This window comes from Ptiloglossa arizonensis, chromosome 1 (genome assembly GCF_051014685.1).
Source record: "Ptiloglossa arizonensis isolate GNS036 chromosome 1, iyPtiAriz1_principal, whole genome shotgun sequence".
Taxonomy (NCBI): Eukaryota; Metazoa; Arthropoda; class Insecta; order Hymenoptera; family Colletidae; genus Ptiloglossa; species Ptiloglossa arizonensis.
In genome coordinates, this window is record NC_135048.1 from 17,903,624 (window position 1) to 17,928,021 (window position 24,398).

The 24,398-nt window shown below is 39.0% G+C and overlaps 1 protein-coding gene across 4 annotated transcripts in view; it reads right to left on the minus strand.

Annotated features, from left to right (window-relative positions):
• Tinc (transmembrane protein tincar) overlaps nt 1-24,398 on the minus strand; it is a 48,760-nt gene that overhangs the window by 15,242 nt on the left and 9,120 nt on the right. For all 4 annotated transcript variants that reach the window (XM_076323707.1, XM_076323690.1, XM_076323700.1 and 1 more), the window contains exons 2-5: nt 8,788-8,996; nt 5,726-6,008; nt 3,215-3,439; nt 1,496-1,627 (exon numbers count right to left, since the gene is read on the minus strand). In XM_076323707.1, coding sequence (XP_076179822.1) covers nt 1,496-1,627; nt 3,215-3,439; nt 5,726-6,002 — 634 coding nt within the window. In that variant the 5' untranslated portion in view covers nt 6,003-6,008; nt 8,788-8,996. The remainder of the gene's footprint in view (nt 1-1,495; nt 1,628-3,214; nt 3,440-5,725; nt 6,009-8,787; nt 8,997-24,398) is intronic.

A 24,398-nucleotide genomic window follows, 5' to 3' on the forward strand; every position in this document is an offset into this window, starting at 1 on the left:
AGAATTTTGCTCTTAGAAGAATCGATCGTTTCCAAACTTCGAATCCGTTTCGCACTCGGTTGTTACGCGTCGTAATATTGTCGGGGATTAAATTAATTAACGCGGTGAACGCGTTCCCTCGACCGACAGTTATTCAATTTTATATCCCGTTGCATATTTATTATATTCCCTCGATATCTCAAGGGCGAAGTTTCTCGCGATCGGGTCCAACGTGGCTGAAATATTCATTGAACCTTCGTTACCAGTGCATATCGATGCGTTTCGTTCAATGTGTCGAGAACCTTCTTCCGACACGGTGCACGAATAATTGTCGAAAATCTTGAGAATTTCACTGTACTTACCGATCTTCTTGTGCACTCCAGTTTCTTTGAACTTGCTATTGGGAGACGAAATTATCGAAACGCTAGTAGTAGGATCGCATAGTAGTAGGACTTTAGAAATTTGTATGTACAGATATTTGCTTTTGGAAATTTAAAAAGTACAGAAAATTACAGAATTAAATTACAGAAGTAATTTTATATTAATTTGTAACTTTCTTATTATTACGCGATACTGAATATTATTAAACAGTGGAAAGATATTTTTTTCATTTAGGATATTTTCCATACTCGTATTCGAACTACATTACAGACACAGGATCTCGCTGCATTAATAAAATGTAAAGACGTTTCATAAAATTACAATTACCTCTGATACAGAGATTCGGATATTTTAATCTGTAAAGTTACTGAAAAATGTTATATCAATTTGTAACCTTCTTATTATTACGCGATACTGAATATTATTAAACAGTGGAAAGATATTTTTTTCATTTAGGATATTTTCCATACTTGTATTCGAACTACATTACAGACACAGGATCTCGCTGCATTAATAAAATGTAAAGACGTTTCATAAAATTACAATTACCTCTAATACAAAGATTTGGATAGGACGATATTTCAATCTATAAAGTTACTGAAAAATGTTATATTAATTTGTAACCTTCTTATTATTACGCGATACTGAATATTATTAAACAGTGTCAAGATATTATTTTTTTTCATTTAGGATATTTCCCATGCTAGTGTACGAACTAATTTCGAGTTTGTCATCGATGAAACTCGCAAACGTCGCAAGGAGAACGTTCCACGGTGTATACGACGTTGAACGCGCTTTTGTCGCGGACAGAAGCGGAAGTCAGCAAAGGGACAGAGATCGTCCGGATAACGGAGCACAAGACTCCGCGCCAGTGTCGCGGGAGGTAACTATAGTTGTGCGAATATATACGTATAGTTGCGTAACGCGTTTCAACGTCGCGAATTGTTTCCGTGAACACGTTGGCGAACGAACGAACGCGTCAAAAGTTTTACGTTATCTCGAAAAGTTGGCGCGCGCGTGTACCACCATCATGGTAATTTCGAAGTCTCGAGTCGCGTCTGGTCGGTCTAGAGAGCCAACGAGGCCTATTTGGGAGCAAATGTAACCGTGGAAGCGTCAATGTGTTGGTGGTTACCTTTTGGTAAAAATCCAGCGTGTATGAGCCTGGCCTCCATGAGCAGCGAGGGCAGCAGGAAACACATGGCCGTGCAAAGGTGTACGAACGCCGCTGTGGGACCTCCGTGACGCCATAAATTGTTCGCCAGACCTGTGAACCGTTTCAAGGAGTCAGTTGCTCGCTCAGTGTCGAGGGTTCGTCAGACGTCACCGAAAGGCAACCTATCGCTGTAGGTGTTATTTCGTATAATGACGACTTGTTTAGGGCACGTACGTGTTTGACTTCTTGTCTGGTAGAAATGTGTAATTGTTATCATCGTTTAATAGTTATCATGTGTAATTGTTATCATTGTAAAAAATGATAAAGAAGTCTCGTTTGTACGATTTAATTTTCCATTCTATTTCTTTACTTTCGAAATAGCAACACTAACAAAAAATTCAATATTTCGTTCAATATTTTTTGAAGAGAAAATCTGATACAAGAATGCTCCATACAAAAAGTTCTTTTTTACGTAGAATAAAAATCTGTAAATAAAAATATAGATTTCCATGGAAAAGAAAAAGTTACTCCACGAATAACCTTGCAAGCATTCGATAGATAAAAAAGAAATAAAGTAGTTATATTTTTGCTTTAGAATCTTTCGTATTTAATATTTTTTCCAAAGTTGTTTCGTTTTCACGATACTTTGATTTGAAGTTTCTAAATGAACACACGGTTGTGTATGTGTACCTTTCAAAGAGATACGTGTATATATTAGGGAGGCCTGGGTCGGTAGTAACACTTCCACTTTGAAACACGATTATGCAAAAGTTATTCCATTTGTAACAAAAATTCTTGCACACACATGTTATTTAATTATCTGACATTCTTCAGCCACAGCAATTTCGCTGTACGTAGCAATATCCAAGATATTAATAAAAAAATGGCAAGCGGAGAAAATATTACAACCGGATGTTGGATCTGTACGGGGACAACAGTAATGAAAGTTTAATTTTAGAAAATTAAGATATTTATTTAGCTAAATTGTAAGAGGTGCTTTCTACCTCTTGAAACCTGCCGTGACAAAGCTTTACGAAACAGTCACATAAATTCAAGGTTGAATTTTGGATATGCATGTCTCGTTCATTTTTTATCAATAAACTTTATTTTTACGGTTCTTCGTTATAAATTTTGTTCCAAGCCCTACAATCTATCGTTACAGGAGTATTAGTATCTTCTTTTTCAACTTTTACTCTTTTTGAGTAAAAGTTGTAACATTACAACTAACCCCATCTGCCAATGTTACAATCGTCCCGAATCGCACTTGTGAACTTTAATTAAATATTTTTACTAACACGTTCGTGAATGCCAAGTAACGATCAGCATTTCTTTAAGAAAGATCAAATTGAGTTTCAAAGCAAGAAACAAGAAAATATCAGCTAAACGATAGTTTATATTACAATTTTAAAATAGCGTAAAAAATTAACTATTTTCATCATTATAGACATGTTCCATTTTGCATCTACATGAATACAATAGTTGAGCGTGTACCAAATGTTATTGTACACTCCATACCTGAAAACTTGATTAACTCTATACCCGAGTATTAATATTTATTGTATATTTCGAGTTATTTACAGTGTTACTACCACCCCGGTATTACGACCCAGTACGTAAACATCCTTAATAAATATACAAATATTACATGTAAATACACATATGGAAAGAGTAAAAGCTAAAAGCTAAAAGCGCGCTCACTGTTATCGGGATTGTTGGTGAGCAACGACGAGGGTGGATCGCGCGAGCACGCGCTCAAGTGACGGCCAAGCTTTATTCCATCGTTGGCCAAGTTGCCAAGCTTCAGAAATGCCGCTCCAAGAAGCACCGGGAGTAGAACCACCCCGGTACCGGCTAGCACCAAACAGGCGTACAACTCGACCTTTGGCGGCGGTGCATCCGCGGGCCAAGGTAACGACAAATACGCTGCAACAAGAACCGCGTGTTCTAATAACGTACTGTCTATCCGCGAGAAAAAGGCCAACGAGCGTGTCTACTAACTATAGGATACTAACTATAGGATACTCCTAACTACGTCCTAACTATAGGATACTCTATCAACTTTCATGAGTGACTTGATGGTGGTATTGGGTTGTTTGGAAAGTCATTTCGTATTTTTTTTTTTTTTTTTTGTGAAAATGAAACACGATTTTTTTTAGAGTGTATGAACATTTTATTAAATTGTATATTCTCCATTTTGGAAACCGAACAACTGAACACTAGTTAGGTTGACTTGACTTTCCATACATCCTAACTATGGGATACTCTATCAACTTTCATGAGTTACTCGATGATGATATTGGGTTGTTTGGAAAGCCATTTCCTTTTTTTTTAGTGAAAATAAGGCACGATTTTTTTAGAGTGTATAAATATTTTATTAAATTATATATTCTCCATTTTGGAAACCGAAATGATTTTCCGAACAACTTAATACTAGTTAGGTTGACTTGACTTTCCATACATCCTAACTATGGGATACTCTATCAACTTTCATGAGTGACTCGATAATGGTATTGGGTTGTTTGGAAAGCCATTTCTTTTTTTTTTAGTGAAAATAAGGCACGATTTTTTTAGAGTGTATCAATATTTTATCAAATTATATATTGGAAAACGAATATTTTGGAAAACGAAATGATTTTCCGAACAACTGAACACTAGTTAGGTTGACTTGACTTTCCATACATCCTAACTATGGAATACTCTATCAACTTTTATGAGTTACTCAATGGTGGTATTGGGTTGTTCGGAAAGTAATTTTGTATTTTTTTTTTTTTGGTGAAGATGAAACACGATTTTTTTAGAGTGTATGAATACTTTATTAAATTGTATATTTTCCATTTTGGAAACCGAAATTATTTTCTGAACAACTTAACACTAGTTAGGTTGACTTGACTTTCCATATATCCTAACTATGGGATACTCTATCAACTTTCATGAGTTACTCGATGATGGTATTGGGTTGTTCGGAAAGTAATTTTGTATTTTTTTTTTTTTTTTTGTGAAAATGAAACACGATTGTTTTAGAATGTATGAACAGTTTATTAAATTGTATATTCTCCATTTTGGAAAACGAAATCACTTTCCGAACAACCTAATACAATGGTCTAAACGAGATCAAACTAGGGTACAGTATAATACTGGAATTGCTATAGTACCGGGATTGAAAATATTTAGAGGCCTGGTAAATAAAGTCAAGTGTCTTAAAAGCCTTACTAGTGATTTTGTTTATGTGAAAAGAAAGATCGGTGCTAAAGGTGACACCAAGATCATCCATATTGTCCACCGATAGGAATATTGATCCATTTAACGTGTAATCAAAGATTAAGGTATTAATATCTGGTTTATTATAGTTTACAGGTAATACATTGATTTAACCTGATGTGAACGACAAAAACAGTGTCTAATTGAAGAAAACTAAAAGAAAACTAATGGACGATCCTTTTTTGTCGAAACGAATACAGTCCCTAAAATCCAACATAGACTGTCCAACATCAACACGTGACACTACCCAAGTCATTGGTGTATGTATCCCAACAGTTTGTAATAACGAAGATATTAGTAAACTAGGAAAGTAATTTCGTTTTTCAAAATGGAGAATATACAATTTAATAAAGTGTTCATACACTCTAAAAAAAACGTGTTTCATTTTCACCAAGAAAAAACGAAATTACTTTCCGAACAACCCAATACCATCATGGAGTCACTCATGAAAGTTGGCAGACTATAGTTAGGATATATTAGGTCGTTCAGAAAGTAATTTCATTTTCCAAAATGGAAATATACACTGTAAAAAAATAATTTTCACAAAAAAAAAGAAAAAAAAAAACGAAATGACCTTCCAAACAACCCAATACCATCATGGAGTCACTCATGAAAGTTGGTAGACTATAGTTAGGATATATTAGGTTGTTCAGAAAGTAATTTCGTTTTCCAAAATGGAAATATACACTCTAAAAAAATAGTGTTTCATTTCCCAAAAAAAGGAAAAAAAAACGAAATGACTTTCCAAACAACCCAATAGAATAGATAGAAGCTAGTGAATCGAAGTGTGAAAAACACACTCGTTGGCCTTTTTCTCGTCCACGGACAGTACATTCGTTCGATAACGATCTCCTCGCTTCGTTTCTCCAGCAACTCGTCGTTCCGGAAACCGATCGCTGGAAAAACGAGCCTCGTTGCGGATCGAATCGAATCGAATCTAACTCGACTCACCTGTGAACCGTTTCGTGTATCTCAAGCCGATGTAAGCTTGAAAAGCGACCGCCAAGATGCCGTACCAAACGGACCACAAGCTGTTCACGTGACCTCTTATGCACGAGTTCCGTTTCGACGATCTGCGCGCCGCCGGTTTCCTCGTTTTGCTGGTCGTCGAGACGCCGCTGGAGTTTATACTGGACACTATCGGAAGTGGCTTCAATGGCTTCTTGTATTTCGCTTGGTTTACCTCGTTGTTGTTCTCGTAACCCATCAAGCTTCCAGTCATTGACATCTTGTTCTGGAAAAGTAACGTGTCGCGTCGTTTCGTTAATCAACTCTCATTTTCAGCGTACCTGTATACGCAATTTTCCCGGCTATTATCACCGGACAATACGTACACGTTCCTGTATTCGTATCACGAGCGAATAGCAATGTTTGAGAACAGAATAACGCGGTCAAAGTGCATTTTCGAAATTGTATTTTAAAATTCTACCGTATGTGACCGTAATTTCTAATTTAACACAAATTGCGCTATAAAGACTCGGTGCTATGCACGTCGAGATACTTTTGTTCCAAAACCAGTCAACGACGTGTATATCATGTCGATAGGCATTTGTCACCATACTAAAAAGCAAAAAATACACATTTTCCAAATATCGTGTTGGAGTATACATAGTATAGCTACTTATCTTGTTTCTCACTTAGGACAAAATACGTAAGAAGTTAGGAAAAAAATATTTTTTTATTTAATGGATATGGCACTTTGTAATGCTTACGTTTTATTTTCGAAGACATCGAAGACACCAAAAAGGAAGAAATACACTTTTGCAAAATTTCGATTGGACGTGGCAGAACAGATTTTAGAAAGTGTAGGTATGTTTGAATACTAGTGATATACCACTTCGATTACAATCAAAACACACCCACAGAAGCTAAAAAAAAAACTGAAAGACGGTGTTGTAAAGTGTGTACTAAATACAAAAAACGCAGCGAGACTACTTAGAAGTGCAAGGAATGCCTTGTGGCATTACATATTCCAAAATTTTTGGAAATTTACCATACAGAAGTAGATTATTAATCGATAAAATGTTACTGTTGTCGTGAATGTTCATTCGTATCCGTGTAAAATTTGTTATGTAAGATCTTACCGACGCGGTGCAACGTCAATCTAACAACTTACCGCGTGTTATATTGTAGAGCGCGGTAACTGAAAGTTAAATCGTAATACAAGTGGTTAAAAACAAAAGGGGACGATATACGATATTATTTCACTTTGGCTTCATCGTCGACGAAATATCACCTTAGTATCAAATCTCGTGACACTTTTTGAGATATTTCTACTCAGATTCAATCGAATAAATTTCTTCGTTTTTTCGTACGAAGTTGAATAGCGTAAATACTTTTTGAAATATTTCTATTCAGATTCAATTAAAAAAATTTCTTGGTTTTTTCGTACGAAGTTGAATAGCGTAAATAATTTTCCAGATATTTATATTCAGATTCAATCAAACAAATTTCTTCGTTTTTCCGCACGAAGTTGAATAGAGTAAATACTTTTTGAAATATTTCTATTCAGATTCAATCAAACAAATTTCTTCGTTTTTTCACACGAAGTTGAATGGCGTAAATGACGATTGAAGCGTACGACGAGACTTTTCGAGCTCCGACGAAGCGGAACGACGCGTACTGGAGACAATTTCGACGATTTCGATCGAAGTTTCGATTTTCCATTTTTTGGAAAAAACCACCGATCCAACGACTCGCGGGACGCTCGAACGAGTCATCGTCCTCGAGCTTCGGGAGCATTTCGACGATTTATCTTTTTCCGCGCAATTTAATCTCCTGGGAGACTAGGTTTCTCTCCGATCCCTCCGTTCCTCTTCTGTACCTGTTTTCTGTTTCTCGATAGCGTTCAAGGAGGCTCGAGATCCCTCCCGAGCACCGGTTATGCAAAAATATTAGCAACCGCTATGTGTTTCCCCTCGGAGAATTACCTGGAGACTTTTCCGTTTACCAGCGCTCGCTACTTTCCGCTCGATCCGCGAGTTCAACGCATCGATCCGCCTCGAGTCCGTAATAGACGAAACGTAAATGCTCGTAAAACCGTTTCCAGCGACGGACCGACTCGAACTTTCATTTACGGTGCTCTCGGCGATCGAGGCGCGCGTTATTGAGTAAAATTGCGAAAAGAAAAAGGAATGGGTGAAGAGAGAAGAGTGAGTGAGTGAGTGAGTGAGTGAAAGAGAGTGAGTAAGTGAGTGAAAGAGAGTGAGTGAGTGAAAGAGAGTGAGTGAGTGAAAGAGAGTGAGTGAGTGAAAGAGAGTGAGTGAGTGAAAGAGAGTGAGTGAAAGAGAGAGAGAGAGAGAGAGAGAGAGAGAGAGAGAGAGAGAGAGAGAGAGAGAGAGAGAGAGAGAGAGAGAGAGAGTGAAAGAGAGTGAGTGAGTGAGTGAGTGAGTGAGAGAGAGAGAGAGAGAGAGAGAGAGTGAGTGAGTGAGAGAGAGAGAGAGAGAGAGAGAGAGAGAGAGAGAGAGAGAGAGAGAGTGAGTGAGTGAAAGAGAATGAGAGAGAGAGAGAGAGAGAGAGAGAGAGAGAGAGAGAGAGAGAGTGAAAGAGAATGAGAGAATGAGAGAGAGAGAGAGAGAGAGAGAGAGAGAGAGAGAGAGAGAGAGAGAGAGAGAGAGAGAGAGAGTGAGTGAGTAAGTGAGTGAGTGAAAGAGAGTGAGTGAAAGAGAGTGAGTGAGAGAGAGAGAGAGAGAGAGAGAGAGAGAGAGAGAGAGAGAGAGAGAGAGAGAGAGAGAGAGAGAGAGAGAGAGAGAGAGAGAGTGAGTGAAAGAGAGTGAGTGAGTGAGTGAGAGAGAGTGAGTGAGAGAGAGTGAGTGAAAGAGAATGAGAGAGAGAGAGAGAGAGAGAGAGAGAGAGAGAGAGAGAGAGAGAGAGAGAGAGAGAGTGAGTGAGTGAAAGAGAGCGAGTGAGTGAGTGAGTGAGTGAGAGAAAAAAATTAGCCCCGCTTTTCTGCGTCGAATGGATCGAGTTCCCCGTTTGGTTTAGCATACGCGGGCAATTAAACGCGCACTGACCTCGTCTGAAATTTACGACTTTCGCGAAACGAGCACCCTCGCCTAGGTATAGCCCCGAGCCTGTCCTTCGAGCGTGTCTCCGTCACGAACCCTTTTGTGTCGTTTCGTCCCTTCGCTGAGAACGGGTTGTAAACCCGTTCGGGCTTTACGTTCTTTTCGGCATAATATGTTGCTCGATGTAACTGACGGGAAGTTAGGGACGCCTGTGCCTGGAACAGAAAACACGATATTTGTGAAGAGGAAGAAGAAAAAAAAATTGAGAGAGGTGGAAAAGTAATTGGAAAGAAATTGAAGAGAAGGAAAGGAATAATTGAGTTGAAATGGAACGCGGGAGAAAGAATTGAAAAAAAATTGTAAAAAGGGGAAAGAAATAATTGAGTAGAAACAGAACGCGGGAGAAAGAATTGAAAAAAATTGAAAAAGGAAAGAAATAATTGAGTAGAAACAAAACGTGAAAGAAAGAATTGAAGAAAATTGAAAAAAGGAAAGAAATAATTGAATAGAAACAGGACGCGCGAGAGAGAATTGAAAAAATTGAAAACAAAAGGAAAGAAATAATTGAGAAGAAAAAGAACGCGGGAGAAAGAATTGAAGCAAAATAGAACGTGAGAAAAAAAGGAAAGAAACAATTGAGAAGAAACAGAACGCGGGAAAAAGAATTGAAAAATAAATTAGAACGCGAGAAAAAAAATAGAACGTGAGAAAAAAAATAGAACGCGAGAAGAAAAGGAAACAAATCATTGAGAAGAAACAGAACACGGGGGAAAAGAAATTGAAAAAAAAAAAAAAAAAAAAACTAGAACGCAAAAAGAAGGAAAAATCGTAATTGGAGAAAAAAACTAGAACGCGAAAAAAAGGAGGAAAAATCGTTAATATTCCCCCTGGGGATAAAGATAGCCAACTGATCGATCTTGAATTTTTTATATCCGCCGCGTACGCGATCCTTTGACTCGCCACGCGAGCCACGCAAGATACGCGAGATACGCGCGCAGTGAACGTGCCGCGTAATTGATCAGACGCGTAACACCGTCGATGCGTCGTCTCGTTCGTCGCGCAACGTTCACGGAGCCTGTCTCTTGTTCCACGTTTCGCGGTATTTCTAAACGGGGTGGGGGGAAACGGAGTGGGGGGAACGGGCCGCGGGATCGTCGCGTTACGCGCCAATTTTAACGACACTCCGCGGGTAAATAGGGAACCGACAAATATTTGCCCCCACCTATCCGAGCGCTCGCTCGGACACTCGATGGTTTACGAGACACGTTAAACGACACGGATCGCCGTAACTCGGTCGCTGGTTCCTCGAGTGTTCGTAACGCTACTCCTTTCGCTCCTCGACGAGAAAGGGGTGCACGCGTGCGTGTCTCTCGCGCGTTTTACGATTTTCCATGCATCACCAGCGTGTCGGTAAGAGATACTCTGTCCCGGGCCGCGAGAGCAACCAGTGTAACGCCACCTATACGGATTTCTTTGTAGATCTACGGATTTTTTCATCTCCTTTACGGATCTCCAGCCGAGAACTACGAATTTCCGGTTTTCCACCGGACATTTGATCATCACCACTCTCTTCCCATTAAATCGAACGAATGGATGATTGCTCGGTTACAAATATATTTCGAAATGAAATTAAGAATAATTCGTATAATTTCACACGCACAACTGTGAACAATAGTTTTTAATCTTGTAATTTATACTCAGGGGAAAACAATTCATTGGTCTGTGTGGGTATACGTAAATGTACAGATTGTATACATTGGAAGGTTACAAACTATATTCACGCGTAATCTGAGTAGATTTGCGTAAATCAATCGTTTTTTTCCAAGTTTGAATTTCAAGGTTAAAAGTTACTATTTAAATTATTATTATTTTAATTCTAGAGTCTCATAACGGAGCGTAATAAAGAATAGAGGAGAGCGGTGTTGAAAAAAGACACTAGTTCGAATTTATTTAAGACGTGTTTCTTTCTTCGTTTATACAGGGTGAGTTATTAATCGTTCTATCGAGAAACATCTCGAAACGAAGTTTCGCTGTTCGAAGAAATCCGTACAAATGATAGAAAAATTTTTCTTAGGCTATTCGTTTTTTGAACGATTTCAAAGTGGTGATTTTTCTTTTTCTTTTTTTTACCGGAATCGTGTATTTTTAATTACAGTACGTTGTAACTGGTGCCAGTGCGAATTCATCGACTCAGCATTCTACGAACTCGAAGCGACTCTGGATCGATAAACTCAGATTCAATTAACTCCTAAAGGCACCTTCGCACCGTTGTATCGACAGTGTTCCACCAAAGGGATCTATTACGGACATTATTTTCCGTTATCCCGCTTACAATGTAATTTTTAATTCCGCGTCGTTACCAATACTATTATCGTTGCAAAATTATCGCAAAAAATTATCATTTTATTTTTCCACCGTAAACTTTCGTACAATTGCACCCCAAAGGGGCAACTAACACCCAAAATTACGAAGGAGGTCAATTTTTATACAAATATTATAAATATCATTGTTTCGAATTTCTTTTTAAAATTACTCAATTATTAACGATGCCTTTGCCTACAATATTCATGAACAATTATCGAAGTAGACAACTAATGTTGCTCGTAGAATAATTTGCCTTTTCTTCACTTAACTTTTTAAAATTACTCGATTATTAACGCTGCCTTTACCTACAATATTCATGGACAATTATGGAAATAGACAACTAATGTTGCTCGTAGATTAATTTGCCTCATTCTCGTTTATTCTGTGTTGAGTTTTATACGATAACATTCGAACGAACAGATGTTAATACTAGCTGGAATATTTTACAGTTATGTATTATCAATGGGTACAATATTTCTTTAAACGTATCATCGATAAATACAATATTTATTTATAGACGCACGATATCGACAAATACAGTATTGGGTAATAATTTTTCCTTAACCGTTCCATGTTGCTCCACGTTCCCCCGAGTCTCTCCGGATCCTTGGAAAGGAGTCGTCGCGAGGGACACCGTATTTTCGATCGCCACGATGACAAACGTCCTCCGGGGTAAATACGTATCGGCTTCTTCCAGGGGGATACGCGGAACTCGGAACTCGAAGCGACAAACTGCCCTGTCCCATCCACCGTGACACCCTGATCTCGTGACTACTATATGCGCGTTACGAAAGATATCTACCTACTTTTCATCGTAGGTATCTACCTACTTCTTAACGTAGATATCCACCTACTTCTTAACGTAGGTATCTGTCTACTTCTTAACGTAGGTATGTATCTACTTCTTAACGTAGCTGTCCACTATAGCTACTTCTTATTGTAGGTATCTATCTACTTCTTAACGTAGGTATCCACCTACTTCTTAACGTAGGTGTCTACCTACTTCTTAACGTAGGTATCTGTCTACTTCTTAACCTAGGTATGTATCTACTTCTTAACGTAGCTATGTATCTACTTCTTAACGTAGCTATGTATCTACTTCTTAACGTAGGTATGTATCTACTTCTTAACGTAGCTATCCACTATAACTACTTCTTATTGTAGGTATCTATCTACTTCTTAACGTAGGTATCCACCTACTTCTTATTGTAGGTATGTATCTACCTCTTAACGTAGATATTTACCTACTTCTTAACGTAGATATTTACCTACTTCTTAACGTAGATATTTACCTACTTCTTAACGTAGGTATCTACCTACTTCTTATCGTAGGTATCTATCTACTTCTTAACGTAGGTATCTATCTACTTCTTATCGTAGGTATCTATCTACTTCTTAACGTAGCTATCCACTATAACTACTTCTTATTGTAGGTATCTATCTACTTCTTAACGTAGGTATCCACCTACTTCTTATTGTAGGTATGTATCTACCTCTTAACGTAGATATTTACCTACTTCTTAACGTAGATATTTACCTACTTCTTAACGTAGATATTTACCTACTTCTTAACGTAGGTATCTACCTACTTCTTATCGTAGGTATCTATCTACTTCTTAACGTAGGTATCTATCTACTTCTTATCGTAGGTATCTATCTACTTTTTAACATAGCTATCCACCTACTTCTTATTGTAGGTATGTATCTACTTCTTAACGTAGGTATCCACCTACTTCTTAAGGTAGTTATGTATCTACTTCTTAACGTAGGTTTCCGCCTACTTCTTAACGTAGATATCCATCTACTTCTTAACGTAGATATCCACCTACTTCTTAACGTAGGTATCTACCTACTTCTGTGGTTACTTGTGCAAGAATATTGCAGTACTTGCGAAACTCATTTTTGGCCCTTTGGTTTGCTCAGAAAATTATTTACAATGTAAAACTCGAAAGAATTCTATACAAAGTTAAACTTGGTCAGCACAATTTGGTCCTTAAATTGTTGTTCTTTTTAAATTGTCTCGCGAGCATTTCATCCGTCCGTTCGACGCCTTTTATTCGCACAAGAAACTTTATATCCGTGTCTAATGCTTCTTCCGGAATCTGTGGCCCTGACGAAGTTAAAGTTGGTCAGGACAATTTGAACGACAAGTTATTATTTTCTTTAAATCATCTCGAACCCCTGACCAATCCATTCAACGTCCTTTATTCCCACAAGAAACTTTGCACACGCGTCTACTGTTTGTTCCATAATCGTGCGTTCGGTCGATGAAATTCTCACGCTCTGGTGCAATGGCACTTGTGGCCTGACGGAGATTTCATTGGAAACGCGCGCGCGGCAGTCGAGGCGTTAATCGTGTACACTCGGAGTATTCCGTATCTCGTCTCGTTGGACGAACTCTAGTAGCGGCGATGGACTCGTGGGCGAGTGGTGGAATCGTGTGCCAAAGGCGCACGGCGCGGGACGAGATTGTGCATCGTTGTTCGGGAAAGTGGCAACGGTTAACCCGCGGACAGAGAGAGAAATAGAGACAGAGAGAGGGGTGGGGGGTTACGTTGAAGGACTTTGAGAGCCGAGACCGAGGTCGTAAGGGCACTAGAATTATCACGGTGCGCTGGCCCCCCTCTGTTCCGAGGCTTTCGCGCGACAGGGCCTCGCGTTTGCGATTGTTCGCAGTCGGAGACCGGCGCTCGATCATTTTCGTCGTTATCGTCGTCTCCGCGACGGGAAACGCATCGGAGTGGACTCGAGAACCAACAACACAGCGTGCATCTACGCGAACAATGGATGTTCCTTTCGCGCGAGCTACTCTTTTACTTGCCCGCTCACCACCTCCGAGCGACTGCTCCGCTTACGAGTAAAGTGTTCCACGAGTCTCACCCCGTATATACTCGAAACGACTCGTAACTCTGCGATGTTACCGATCAACGCCGACACACGACTCCGAATTCCGTGTTTCAATGCCAGAACTATCGACAGATTTCGTGATATTAACCAGGTACTTCCAGGAAATGTTTCGCTACCTCCTTATCGTGCAAGAGAATCGCTCAAATAATCATTTGTCGTTCGAAATTAAACAAAGCGTGTCAGAGATCAGTTATTGGAACTTCGTCGAAGTCTTACGAAGACTTTTCACGAAACTCGTGCCTTTATTAGACACCTTGGTCGATTATAAATGGGACAATTCTTAATCGACCGTACCCCAAAGATTTAACCCTTTGAACTCGAGAGGAGACCCTCGGTCACCGCACAATTCAGTGTACTTGTTCCAATTTGGGAAAATTTCGTTACTTGAAATTGAAATTGGAAATTAGGTATTACACTCTTTTTGATTTTCATCGAGACCTCAGTTTCAGGTAGTAGAAACGCTTCGAGTGCAAAGGGTTAACCTCGAAGCTTTCTTGCAAGTAGAAACAAATGTCTCGATAAAATCCTTTGAAAGGTAGAATGAATCTGAAACGGAATATTTCCTTTTCGATACATCATAAACGTATGTTTATATCTTACGTGAACATAATATTTAAATGGTATACTATTTAAATTTAAATTTGAATTCCAAGCCACGAGATGGAAAACGTACACTCGATTAGGTGGCAATTGAGAGTCTCCTCTCCAGTTGGAAGGGTTAAGGTATATCATATTCATATCTAGGAATTATCTAGTACTGGTGGTTATAAAATAAGGGTGAATAAAATTCTAGAATATATGTGTATTGAATGAGATAGTAGTAGCGACTCTGGACTCCAAATCCCATGTTTTAACAGTAAAACTATCGACAGATTTCGTAACATTAAGGTATACTTTTTATATATATATAGGAATTATCTAATACTGATGGTTATAAAATAAGGGTGAATAAAGTTCTAGGATATACGTGTACTGAATGAGAAAGTAGTGACGTCTCTGTACTCCAAATCTCATGTTTTAACAGTGAAACTATCGACAGATTTCGTAATATTAAAGTATACTTTATATATATATATATATATATAATATATATATATCTAGGAATTATCTAATACTGGTGATTATAAAATAAGAGTGAATAAAGTTCTAGGATATACGTGTATCGAACGAGGTAGTAGTAGGAACAAAACATTAACAAAGCACATAATTAATAACCACGCTAATTACGCTGACTACGCTATTCTTATTTTACGCGACACGACACGCTTCGACAATTTTCCAAAAATTATTGCTGTCCTGAACAATCTTCTCTCGCACCTTATATTTTCACACGCATTCGTTCCCTTTCATTCTAATCCTTAATCTCTCTCACTTCGTCACTTGGTCACGTGCGCCGAAAATTTCCCAGTATGGAGCTACCTCAATCGCTCTTCTTTCACACTTCAGTCGCTCGTCTATTCCAAACACTTCAGATTCTATACGGACCACACGCAATCCCTTTCATTCTCACGCATTACCAAACACACACATATATATAAGAAAATCAATCGATGAGGAAAAAGAAGAATTTATATTATTGATCAGATGCGTAATCAATTAAAATTGATAACGTCTTCAGAAAATATGCCAAGGAATTTAAAGTAAATTTTATTATAAAAACATTAGAAACCAGTTATTTTTACTGGTTGGTAAATCTAGTGTAAAATAGATTCCAGATTGATGAACAATCCGGAGAGGTAGTTCGTGAGGGCTGTGTTTCAATATTTATTTTTTTAACGCTAGAGACACTGATGAAATACTGAACCTATGATATATCTATTTGTATCAAACCACATGTGTATTTTCAATGTTATACGGAGAAAGGAGAAATTAATTTACGAGTATCATTAATTGTTTGCTTTGATAATTGTCCGCGAATATTCCGGACAAAGGCACTGTAAATAATCGAGTAACTTTAAAACGTTGAACGAGAAAGAGGCAAATTAATTCACGAGCACCATTAGCTGTCTATTTCGATAATTGTCCATGAATATTCTAGGTAAAGGCATCATTAACGATCGAGTAACTTTAAAAAGAAATTCGAAACGAGTGGAATCGACCCTTTGGTAGTTCCACTGTTAACAAACGTCACTTTTGCTATTATCCGATTAACAACGTGCAATTACCATCCGCGATAATGCACTCGGTCGTTGCATTATTCTGTCGATAAAATATACAATTAAAAATCACAAAAACCGTATTCGAATCGTATCGAAAATCGTATTGAAGAACAATAGGGAAAAAATCGCGTCGAAACCGTTGGTATTGTAAACGAAAGACACGAGGGACTCGTATTTTTCTCAAAATGGTTCCACCGTCACCCTTTTTACGACACGTTCCGATACTTGTGGACGGGGACGGTTGCGCGGAGTAGGAAACGCCTCCGGGGGCGGAAATATTCGTAGCGTAGAGTTCGCCCCCGTGGGCATCGAATCGAAGCGACGAACGAATTTCACCGAGCGGAACCCGCTATCCACGATGATTATTTCCATCGGCGCGAAGTTTTGAATCTTTTTTCTTCTTTTTCGAGCGTCGACGGTTAATTCGAGGTCACTCGTTCGAAATGTGAATTTTGTCGCGGTGAACGTCGATTGTTCAGTTACCTCGTTGATAGTGCAACGCGCGAGAAAGAGATGGCCGGTGAATCTCACCGTTAATTAAAAATCCTGGCCATCCTGCTACCGACGCGAGACAACGGTTCCTCGAGTTTTGAATTTTGTTTTTCGAGCGTCGACGGTTAATTCGAGGTCACTCGTTCGAAATGTGAATTTTGTCGCGGTGAACGTCGATTGTTCAGTTACCTCGTTGATAGTGCACCGCGCTAGTAAGAGGTGGCCGGCGAATCTCACCGTTAATTAAAAATCCTGGCCATCCTGCTACCGACGCGAAGACAACGGTTCCTCGAGTTTTGAATTTTGTTTTTCGAGCGTCGACGGTTAATTCGAGGTCACTCGTTCGAAATGTGAATTTTGTCGCGGTGAACGTCGATTGTTCAGTTACCTCGTTGATAGTGCACCGCGCTAGTAAGAGGTGGCCGGCGAATCTCACTGTTAATTAAAAATCCTGGCCATCCTGCTACCGACGCAAAGATAATGGTTCCCCAACCCACGAGCGTCTCGTTAAGAAACGACGGCAGCGACGTTAATTATCTCGGAAATGCCCTCGCAAGGGTTGCGCAAACATCATTACGAAGCGGCGATATGCCTTCCGTATCTAAGGAAAAGGATTTTTAGTAGCGGTGCGTAGACTAAGAGAGATAGCCGGAAAAGGCCGATGTAAAGCGTCTTTTACGAACTCGAGGGGGGAAAAATTGTATTTGCCCGCGATACGTTTGACGCTTAGGCTGACTTCTCCTCTTCGTTCTACCTCCGAGCACACTTTTTTAATATCGTCGCAATCCCGGCGCTCTTTGCGACTCTACGGTTCGTTTTGCCGGGTGTTTCGTAAATGCGTCATCGTATCTCGAGTGGCGAATCTACGCGGTGAAATGGAGAAAAAAGAGCGTTGAATAAACGTACGTGTGCTTCTTGTATTTCGTTTTTGATGTTACGGGGAAACGGAGATAATGTTCAAAGTGTCTCGACTCGACTCTCGCCGATTTTAATTTTCAATCGGTACGGTTGGTTGTTCTGTCGCGTATGGGGTATACTGCGAACTGTAGGGTCTTTTGTAATCGTTTAAATATTTGTACGTATTTTTGTGGAACGAATGTTTGACGTTTGCGAATCAAGAAAGTGAATAAATTGAATTTTTTATAGGAAGAAATTTGGTGAGCTCATAGGTTTGGGTGTATAATAATCGTAATCGAAATTACGGCTTTAAATAATTAGGCAGTTATGGAAAAAAATAAGTGTAAAGTTTGGAAAAATCGTAATAAGTTTAAAGATTGGAAAAATCGTAATATGTGTAAAGTTTGGAAAAATTGTAAGAAATGTAAACTTTGGAAAAATTGTAATAAATGTAAACTTTGGAAAAATTGTAAGAAATGTAAACTTTGGAAAAATTGTAAGAAATGTAAACTTTGGAAAAATTGTAAGAAATGTAAACTTTGGAAAAATTGTAATGAATGTAAAATTTGAAAAAATTGTAATAAGTGTAAAGCTTGAAAAAATCGTAATACGTGTAAAGCTTGAAAGAATCGTAATATGTGTAAAGTTTGGAAAAATTGTAATGAATGTAAACTTTGGAAAAATTGTAAAAAATGTAATCTTTGGAAAAATTGTAACGAATGTAAAGCTTGAAAAAATTGTAACGAACGTAAAGTTTTGAAAAATTAAATACATGAGTAGTAGAGCACAGAATATCGAATCTCCTTAATTTTTCACACCCTGAAGGAATCGATGTATGCAGTTTCATTCGTTATTTACTCGTAATGTAATTATCGGTGACGTCGATCGAATTTTCTAGTTCCTTTAATTTAAACATACCTATGCAGCTTCAAGGCTCTGCTCTTTTCTCGGGTAAGAGTTTCATAGGACACACTGTATGACACATCGACCTGCTGCAATTGTATTCTTACAAACACGAACAGTTATCGCCATTTGCTAAACTTCTTTTCCTTGGTTGTCATCTTCAAACGTAACCGTAATTGTCGATTTAATAACAAACCAATAATCATTGGTTGTCACCTTCAAACGTGATTTCATTAATTTCTCGTATTAAGAAATTAATGAAATTAATACGACCTTATACACATTCGACATGCACCACATGTGCACACAGAAGAGTATAAATCCCCAGATAAATTATTATTATTATTATACTGTATCTTGTCTTGAGTTAACTATCCTCGAACAACGACAGTGGTATCGTCGATTTTTCGTTCATATACAAAATTATCGACGAATCGTTACACGGACGACGTAATCGTTCAAACTTCAATCGTTAATTTCAAAAATAATTTCTTCACTTTGTTGAAACGTTTCGCTCTTCCAGCGACAGAAAACTCGTCCCGTCCTTATTTTACATTCGCGCTTCTTTTCTATCGTATTGCTAATGTACACTTTTTTGCAACGAAGAATTTTCACGCTCGATATCGATAAACTATTACTGTTATTGTCGCGACGTCGACGCGGACGAACAGCGAGAAAAAATATCGCGGTATCGATCGATGGAAATACGTATTCCCGCGTAAACGTCCCCGGGCGTCGAAATCGCGTCTCGTCGACGAGGCGATTGTCGTAAAAATGAAAGAACCGAGCCTGTTTTGCCTTTCCACGGTGGATGATGGATGCGTTTACCTCGAAAACCGATCGATTACGTTAACGCGGTGGCTAACAAAGCGACGGCCTCGATCGATGTAGCGGGCCACGTGCAATGGCGTAAAGAGAACTGAGAAAATGGAACACCAAAATTAACAAAGGCTTCTTTCGTTCAACGTGGAAAATCGACGAGAAAAATTTCGGTTAAGGCGATGTCTAGAAAGCCGAACAAACCACTGTAGTCGATCTCGGAAGTCTCGCGACTTTGCGACGGAATTTTATCAACACTTACAGGCGACGCCTATGGATATGCGGTCGATGCTGTGCGGTGAACGCCGATGGGCGTTCAACGAGTACGTACGCTCCGTAAATGGGAAGATCTTCCGCACACGGGGAGTGTCCCGCGTCCGAGTTATCCGTGATCGAAGATTTGACCTATTGTTCGGTCGAAGCTTGTTCGATACAAGAAAGTGGAACTCGTCGACGAAATATATTTCATGAAGTAAAAATAAATCGATCACTTCGGAACGTTATGATTCCATTTCGATATTCCGTGTACGGTGTCCCTCGATTATCTTATAGGGGAAAAGGTTGATTGGATAATCGAGGGGTTGGAAAATCGAGGGATCTATTTCCTTAGAACAACTGGTGGGTACATGTAGATATATACATTGGTATAATACGTACCATTTTTAGGGCGTAATACATACTTATTTAACGCACGTTTGAATAAGAAATTTCACGAATGTTTCTCGAGTTAAATTTAGAGTAGAGACGTGACTAGGAAAATGACGACGAGATGATTTATTAACCATGTTTTACAACGTTTACTGTAAGAATCATATAAAAACGACTTCCGATCTATGACCATAAACCAAGTTGGTGAACAGTTTAAATTCACAACTTGCGTTTTTTTTTTAACTTGCATTGATATTGCAGCAATTGATCTCTTGGAAAAATTAGATTAAATTGTACAGCGGTGAGTAATTGCGTCCGCAAAGGGTTGAAATCGTCCCCGCGACGAGAACGCGTTTTTTCAGAGGGAGGAGGAGAAGGGACAAAGTACAGGACGAAGAGTGGAGAACACCATTTTGAAATTAGTATCGGTGAAGTTCGCGCCACAAGTCGACGGTACCGATAACTCCCGAAGCACGATGAAACTGTCAGGGAACGATAGCGGTGTTCGATCGGTTTTATCGGGGGTGAGAGGTGACAAACGATAAAAGTCGTAACAATTGTTCGGGCCGTTAATGGTCGACGATTTACCACGCTGGTCCGTCCCGATAAAAAAAAAAAGAAAGAAAAAAGGGGTCAATAGGTATTCGAACGCAACCGACAAGCGTCGCGTGTCGCGTCGACCAAGATTAAAGACGACGCGACGACGTGCTCGAGTTGTTTCGCTTACGGAGGAAAAACAAAACGGTTGTAAAAACGTTTTGGGGGAGCGAGTCACCGTTCCAAGAGTCGTTAAAGTCTTCACGACGACGACGACGGTGGAAAGCATGCTCGAGGACCGACTGTTTTCGTAGTTCTTACCCTTCGGTGTCTCGACTTCGTTGCTCTCTCTCTCTCTTTCTCTCTTCCCCTGTTCTCCCTTGAACGAGCATTTGAAAAGAGATCTCTCGACGGAACAGGCCCGGTCAAGTTCACTTTAACCGTCCGCGAGAATTTTTAACAGTCGTTCCCTGGGAATTTTCGCCGATCTCGAGAATATTCAACCATTCGTTTCCTCCGATCGCAACGACCATCTCGAGCTGCATGCAATGGCGTACACAGAGAGGTTCACCGAGTTGCATTGACAACTCAACTCTTCGCACTCGATGCTCCTTTGCTTCTAGAAACTAACTCCTTGAAAAAATTCTTTAAGTCGTAAAATTCATCTGAAATGGAGCATTTTTATATACTTCGCATATATACGTTTATACTCTACGAAAACGTAATATTTCAATTCCAATTTGAATTCAAAACCACGAAGTTTTCCCGGATCGGAAATAATACACTGAATTAGGTGGCGATCGAGGGTCTCTTTTCGAGCTGCATGCAATGGCGTACACCGAGAGGTTTACCGAGTTGCATTGACAACTCAACTCTTCGCACTCGATGCTTCTTTGCTACTAGAAACCAACGCCTCGAAAAAATCCTTTAAGTCGTAAAATTCATCTGGAATCGAACATTTTTATATATTTCGCATATGTACGTTTGTAATACTCTACGAAAACGTAATATTTCAATTCAAATTTGAATTCCAAAACACGAAGTTTTCCCGGGTCGGAAATAATACACTGAATTAGGTGGCGACCGAGAGTCTCTTCTCGAGTCCAAAGGGTTAAGACTTAATCTCTCTAACGCGACTATTCGTGTGCAATGGATACTTGCGTGTAATTCACTCCGAATCGTGATCTACTTAGTCGAAAAAATATAGTGAACTCCATGTTTATGTAGTGGGAGAAATAACGAGTGTACCTATCGTATTAGTATACTTGGTGTAAGGTATAACGGTACACCTAACTGAGCCAGACCTAATGAAATCGAAGTTTCGGTGATTCATCGGGCAGGTCGACATAGAGAATATTATGTCGTTGTATTGTATTATATTAATATATATTATACTAAGCCAGACCTAATCAAATCGAAGTTTTCGTGATTCATCGAGGAGGTCAACATGGAGAATATTATGTTGTTATATTGTATTATATTAATATATAATATATATTACGTTACTATATATTTTCCTTCATTATCGAAATTTGTATATTTTAAGTAATTCTTCAACGACATGTTATACGTAAGATAATAATTAAAAAAAAAAAATTGCGTAACATCCCTATTGTATTAATATATAATATATATTTTCCTTCATTATCGAAATTTGTATATTTTGAAGTAATTCTTCAAATGACGTGTGACACGTAAGATAATAATAAAAAAAAAAATTGCCTAACATCCCCCTTGAAGTTCCCGAAATACTGTACCGGAAATTTCTTTTATGTAGAAGCCAAATGGATGCAGACGAAACAGTATTACTCACTGAATGACTGCTACCTAACTGCATGGGACGTGAATCGTGATTCACGATTCGCCGCGCCCTAACTGAACATCGTATAACGACAAATCACGATAAAATAGAAACAAGGGACAATCAACGATCGCGTTCAGATCGACGAGGCCGCGTTCGTCGATCACATTCTACGAAACGCAAAGTCGGTTTGCTATTCGTCGCGTACGGTGAGTAATAAAATCGGAATAAAAGGATCGCAAAAAAAAAAAAGAAAAATAACTTCGGTTCTCGGTTGAAAAATTCTCGAAGAACGAGCCGAAAAATTACAGCCTAGAAAAATCCCCCCTGAGCGTGATATTGTCGCTATGCGACGCTAATTCCATAATAATGGAGGCCAGCTCGATCTCGTGAGTCATCCACCGCATTGGTACACGGAACGAGCGTTCCTCTCGACAAGAAAGAGGGTGAGATGTAATTTCACGAGGGTGGTCCTGCGAGCGACACTCTATACGAGAACCGTAAATGCGAGGAGCGCATCCTGAGAGAAATTGCGTTTGCCCAATGACGAGGAAGACGTCTTCTCTCGAAACACACCTAACACCGATCGAATCGCATTAAAGCGATAAGCCGGGAAAGAGCGACGCTCTGGCTGCGTTCGAGCCTCATCGGACCCAACACGCCTCGGGGGAATCCCGCGTAAACTCGGAGGACATCCGACACGTATCCGGAACATCGGACACGCGGTGCGTTTCGTTTGAGTTTGCTCAGTATTGGAAGAAACAAACCGAAACGGATCTTATTCTCGGTTCTCGGCTTCCATTTACGTTCCCGCTTTTCCTCGTCGATGCTCCATCGGACGTTCGACGTCCCCGTCGGGACGTTTCATCTTTTCGAGAAATAATTTATCGTTCGCGACTATTCTTTTACCGCTTTCGCTCTCGATTCGTGGGACATGTATTAATTTAAGATCGATACGTCTTACTCGAGATATGAGATAAACATAGTTGATGTTCATTGTCCCTATTGGATGTTGGACGATCCTGGATGTTTCATCTTTTCGAGAAATAAATTAGCGATTATTCTTTTACTCCTTTTGCTCTCGATTCGTGGGACATGTATTAATTTAAGATCGATAGGTCTTACTCGAGATATGAAATAAACATCGTTGATGTTCATTGTCCCTATTGGATGTTGGCGACCCTGGATGTTTCATTTTCTCGAGAAATAAATTAGTGACTATTCTTTTAACCATTTCGCGCTCTATTCGTGGGACATGTATTAATTTAAGATCGATACGTCTTACTCGAGATATGAGATAAACATAGTTCATGTTCATCGTCCCTATTGGATGTTGGACGACCCTGGATGTTTCATCTTTTCGAGAAATAAATTAGCGATTCTTTTACCCCTTTCGCTCTTGATTCCTAGGAAGTTTGTTAATTTAAGATCGATACACTTTACTGAAGATATGAAATAAATATGGCAGAGTCGTAGCATAACCAACGAATAGTAACGTTTTATTATCGACAAACGTACACAATAATTGTAAGTCTTAGAAGAAACGAAGTATCAAAGAAAGATCTAGCGAACAGATCGCGTTAAGGGGATACACGCTCCCTTACGAGGGTACTTCCCTTTCTCAAGGGAGTACGAAGCACAGAAAGGTACGAGTTACGACTCAGGAATAAGTAGTCGAACGTAAGTTGACGTTAGAAGCTCTTAAAACGATCAATTTTAAACACTTTTTGTTCTTTCTACATTCACTTTCTACACCCTCCACGATAACTCTGTCAATTTTCAATATTTTCTCACGAAATTGATCGTTCCCTGTTTTCATTCACCAACAAAGGAGCAAACATTTAGATAAAATATCTCTTCCTTATTTAAGAAGCATAATTTTCTTGCAATTTTGAAATTTTTAAACCAACCTCCCTCGTGTCGCAACCAATACCATTAAATTTAGTAAAAATTCCATTCACCTTCAAATCGGATCGTTACAAACTCGATGAACTCGAATAGTGGACAAACAATGTACTTACAACTATTAATTCGTCGGCCATATTTGTTTACGTATTATACAATATAAAAGCAAAATATTTAAAAAAATA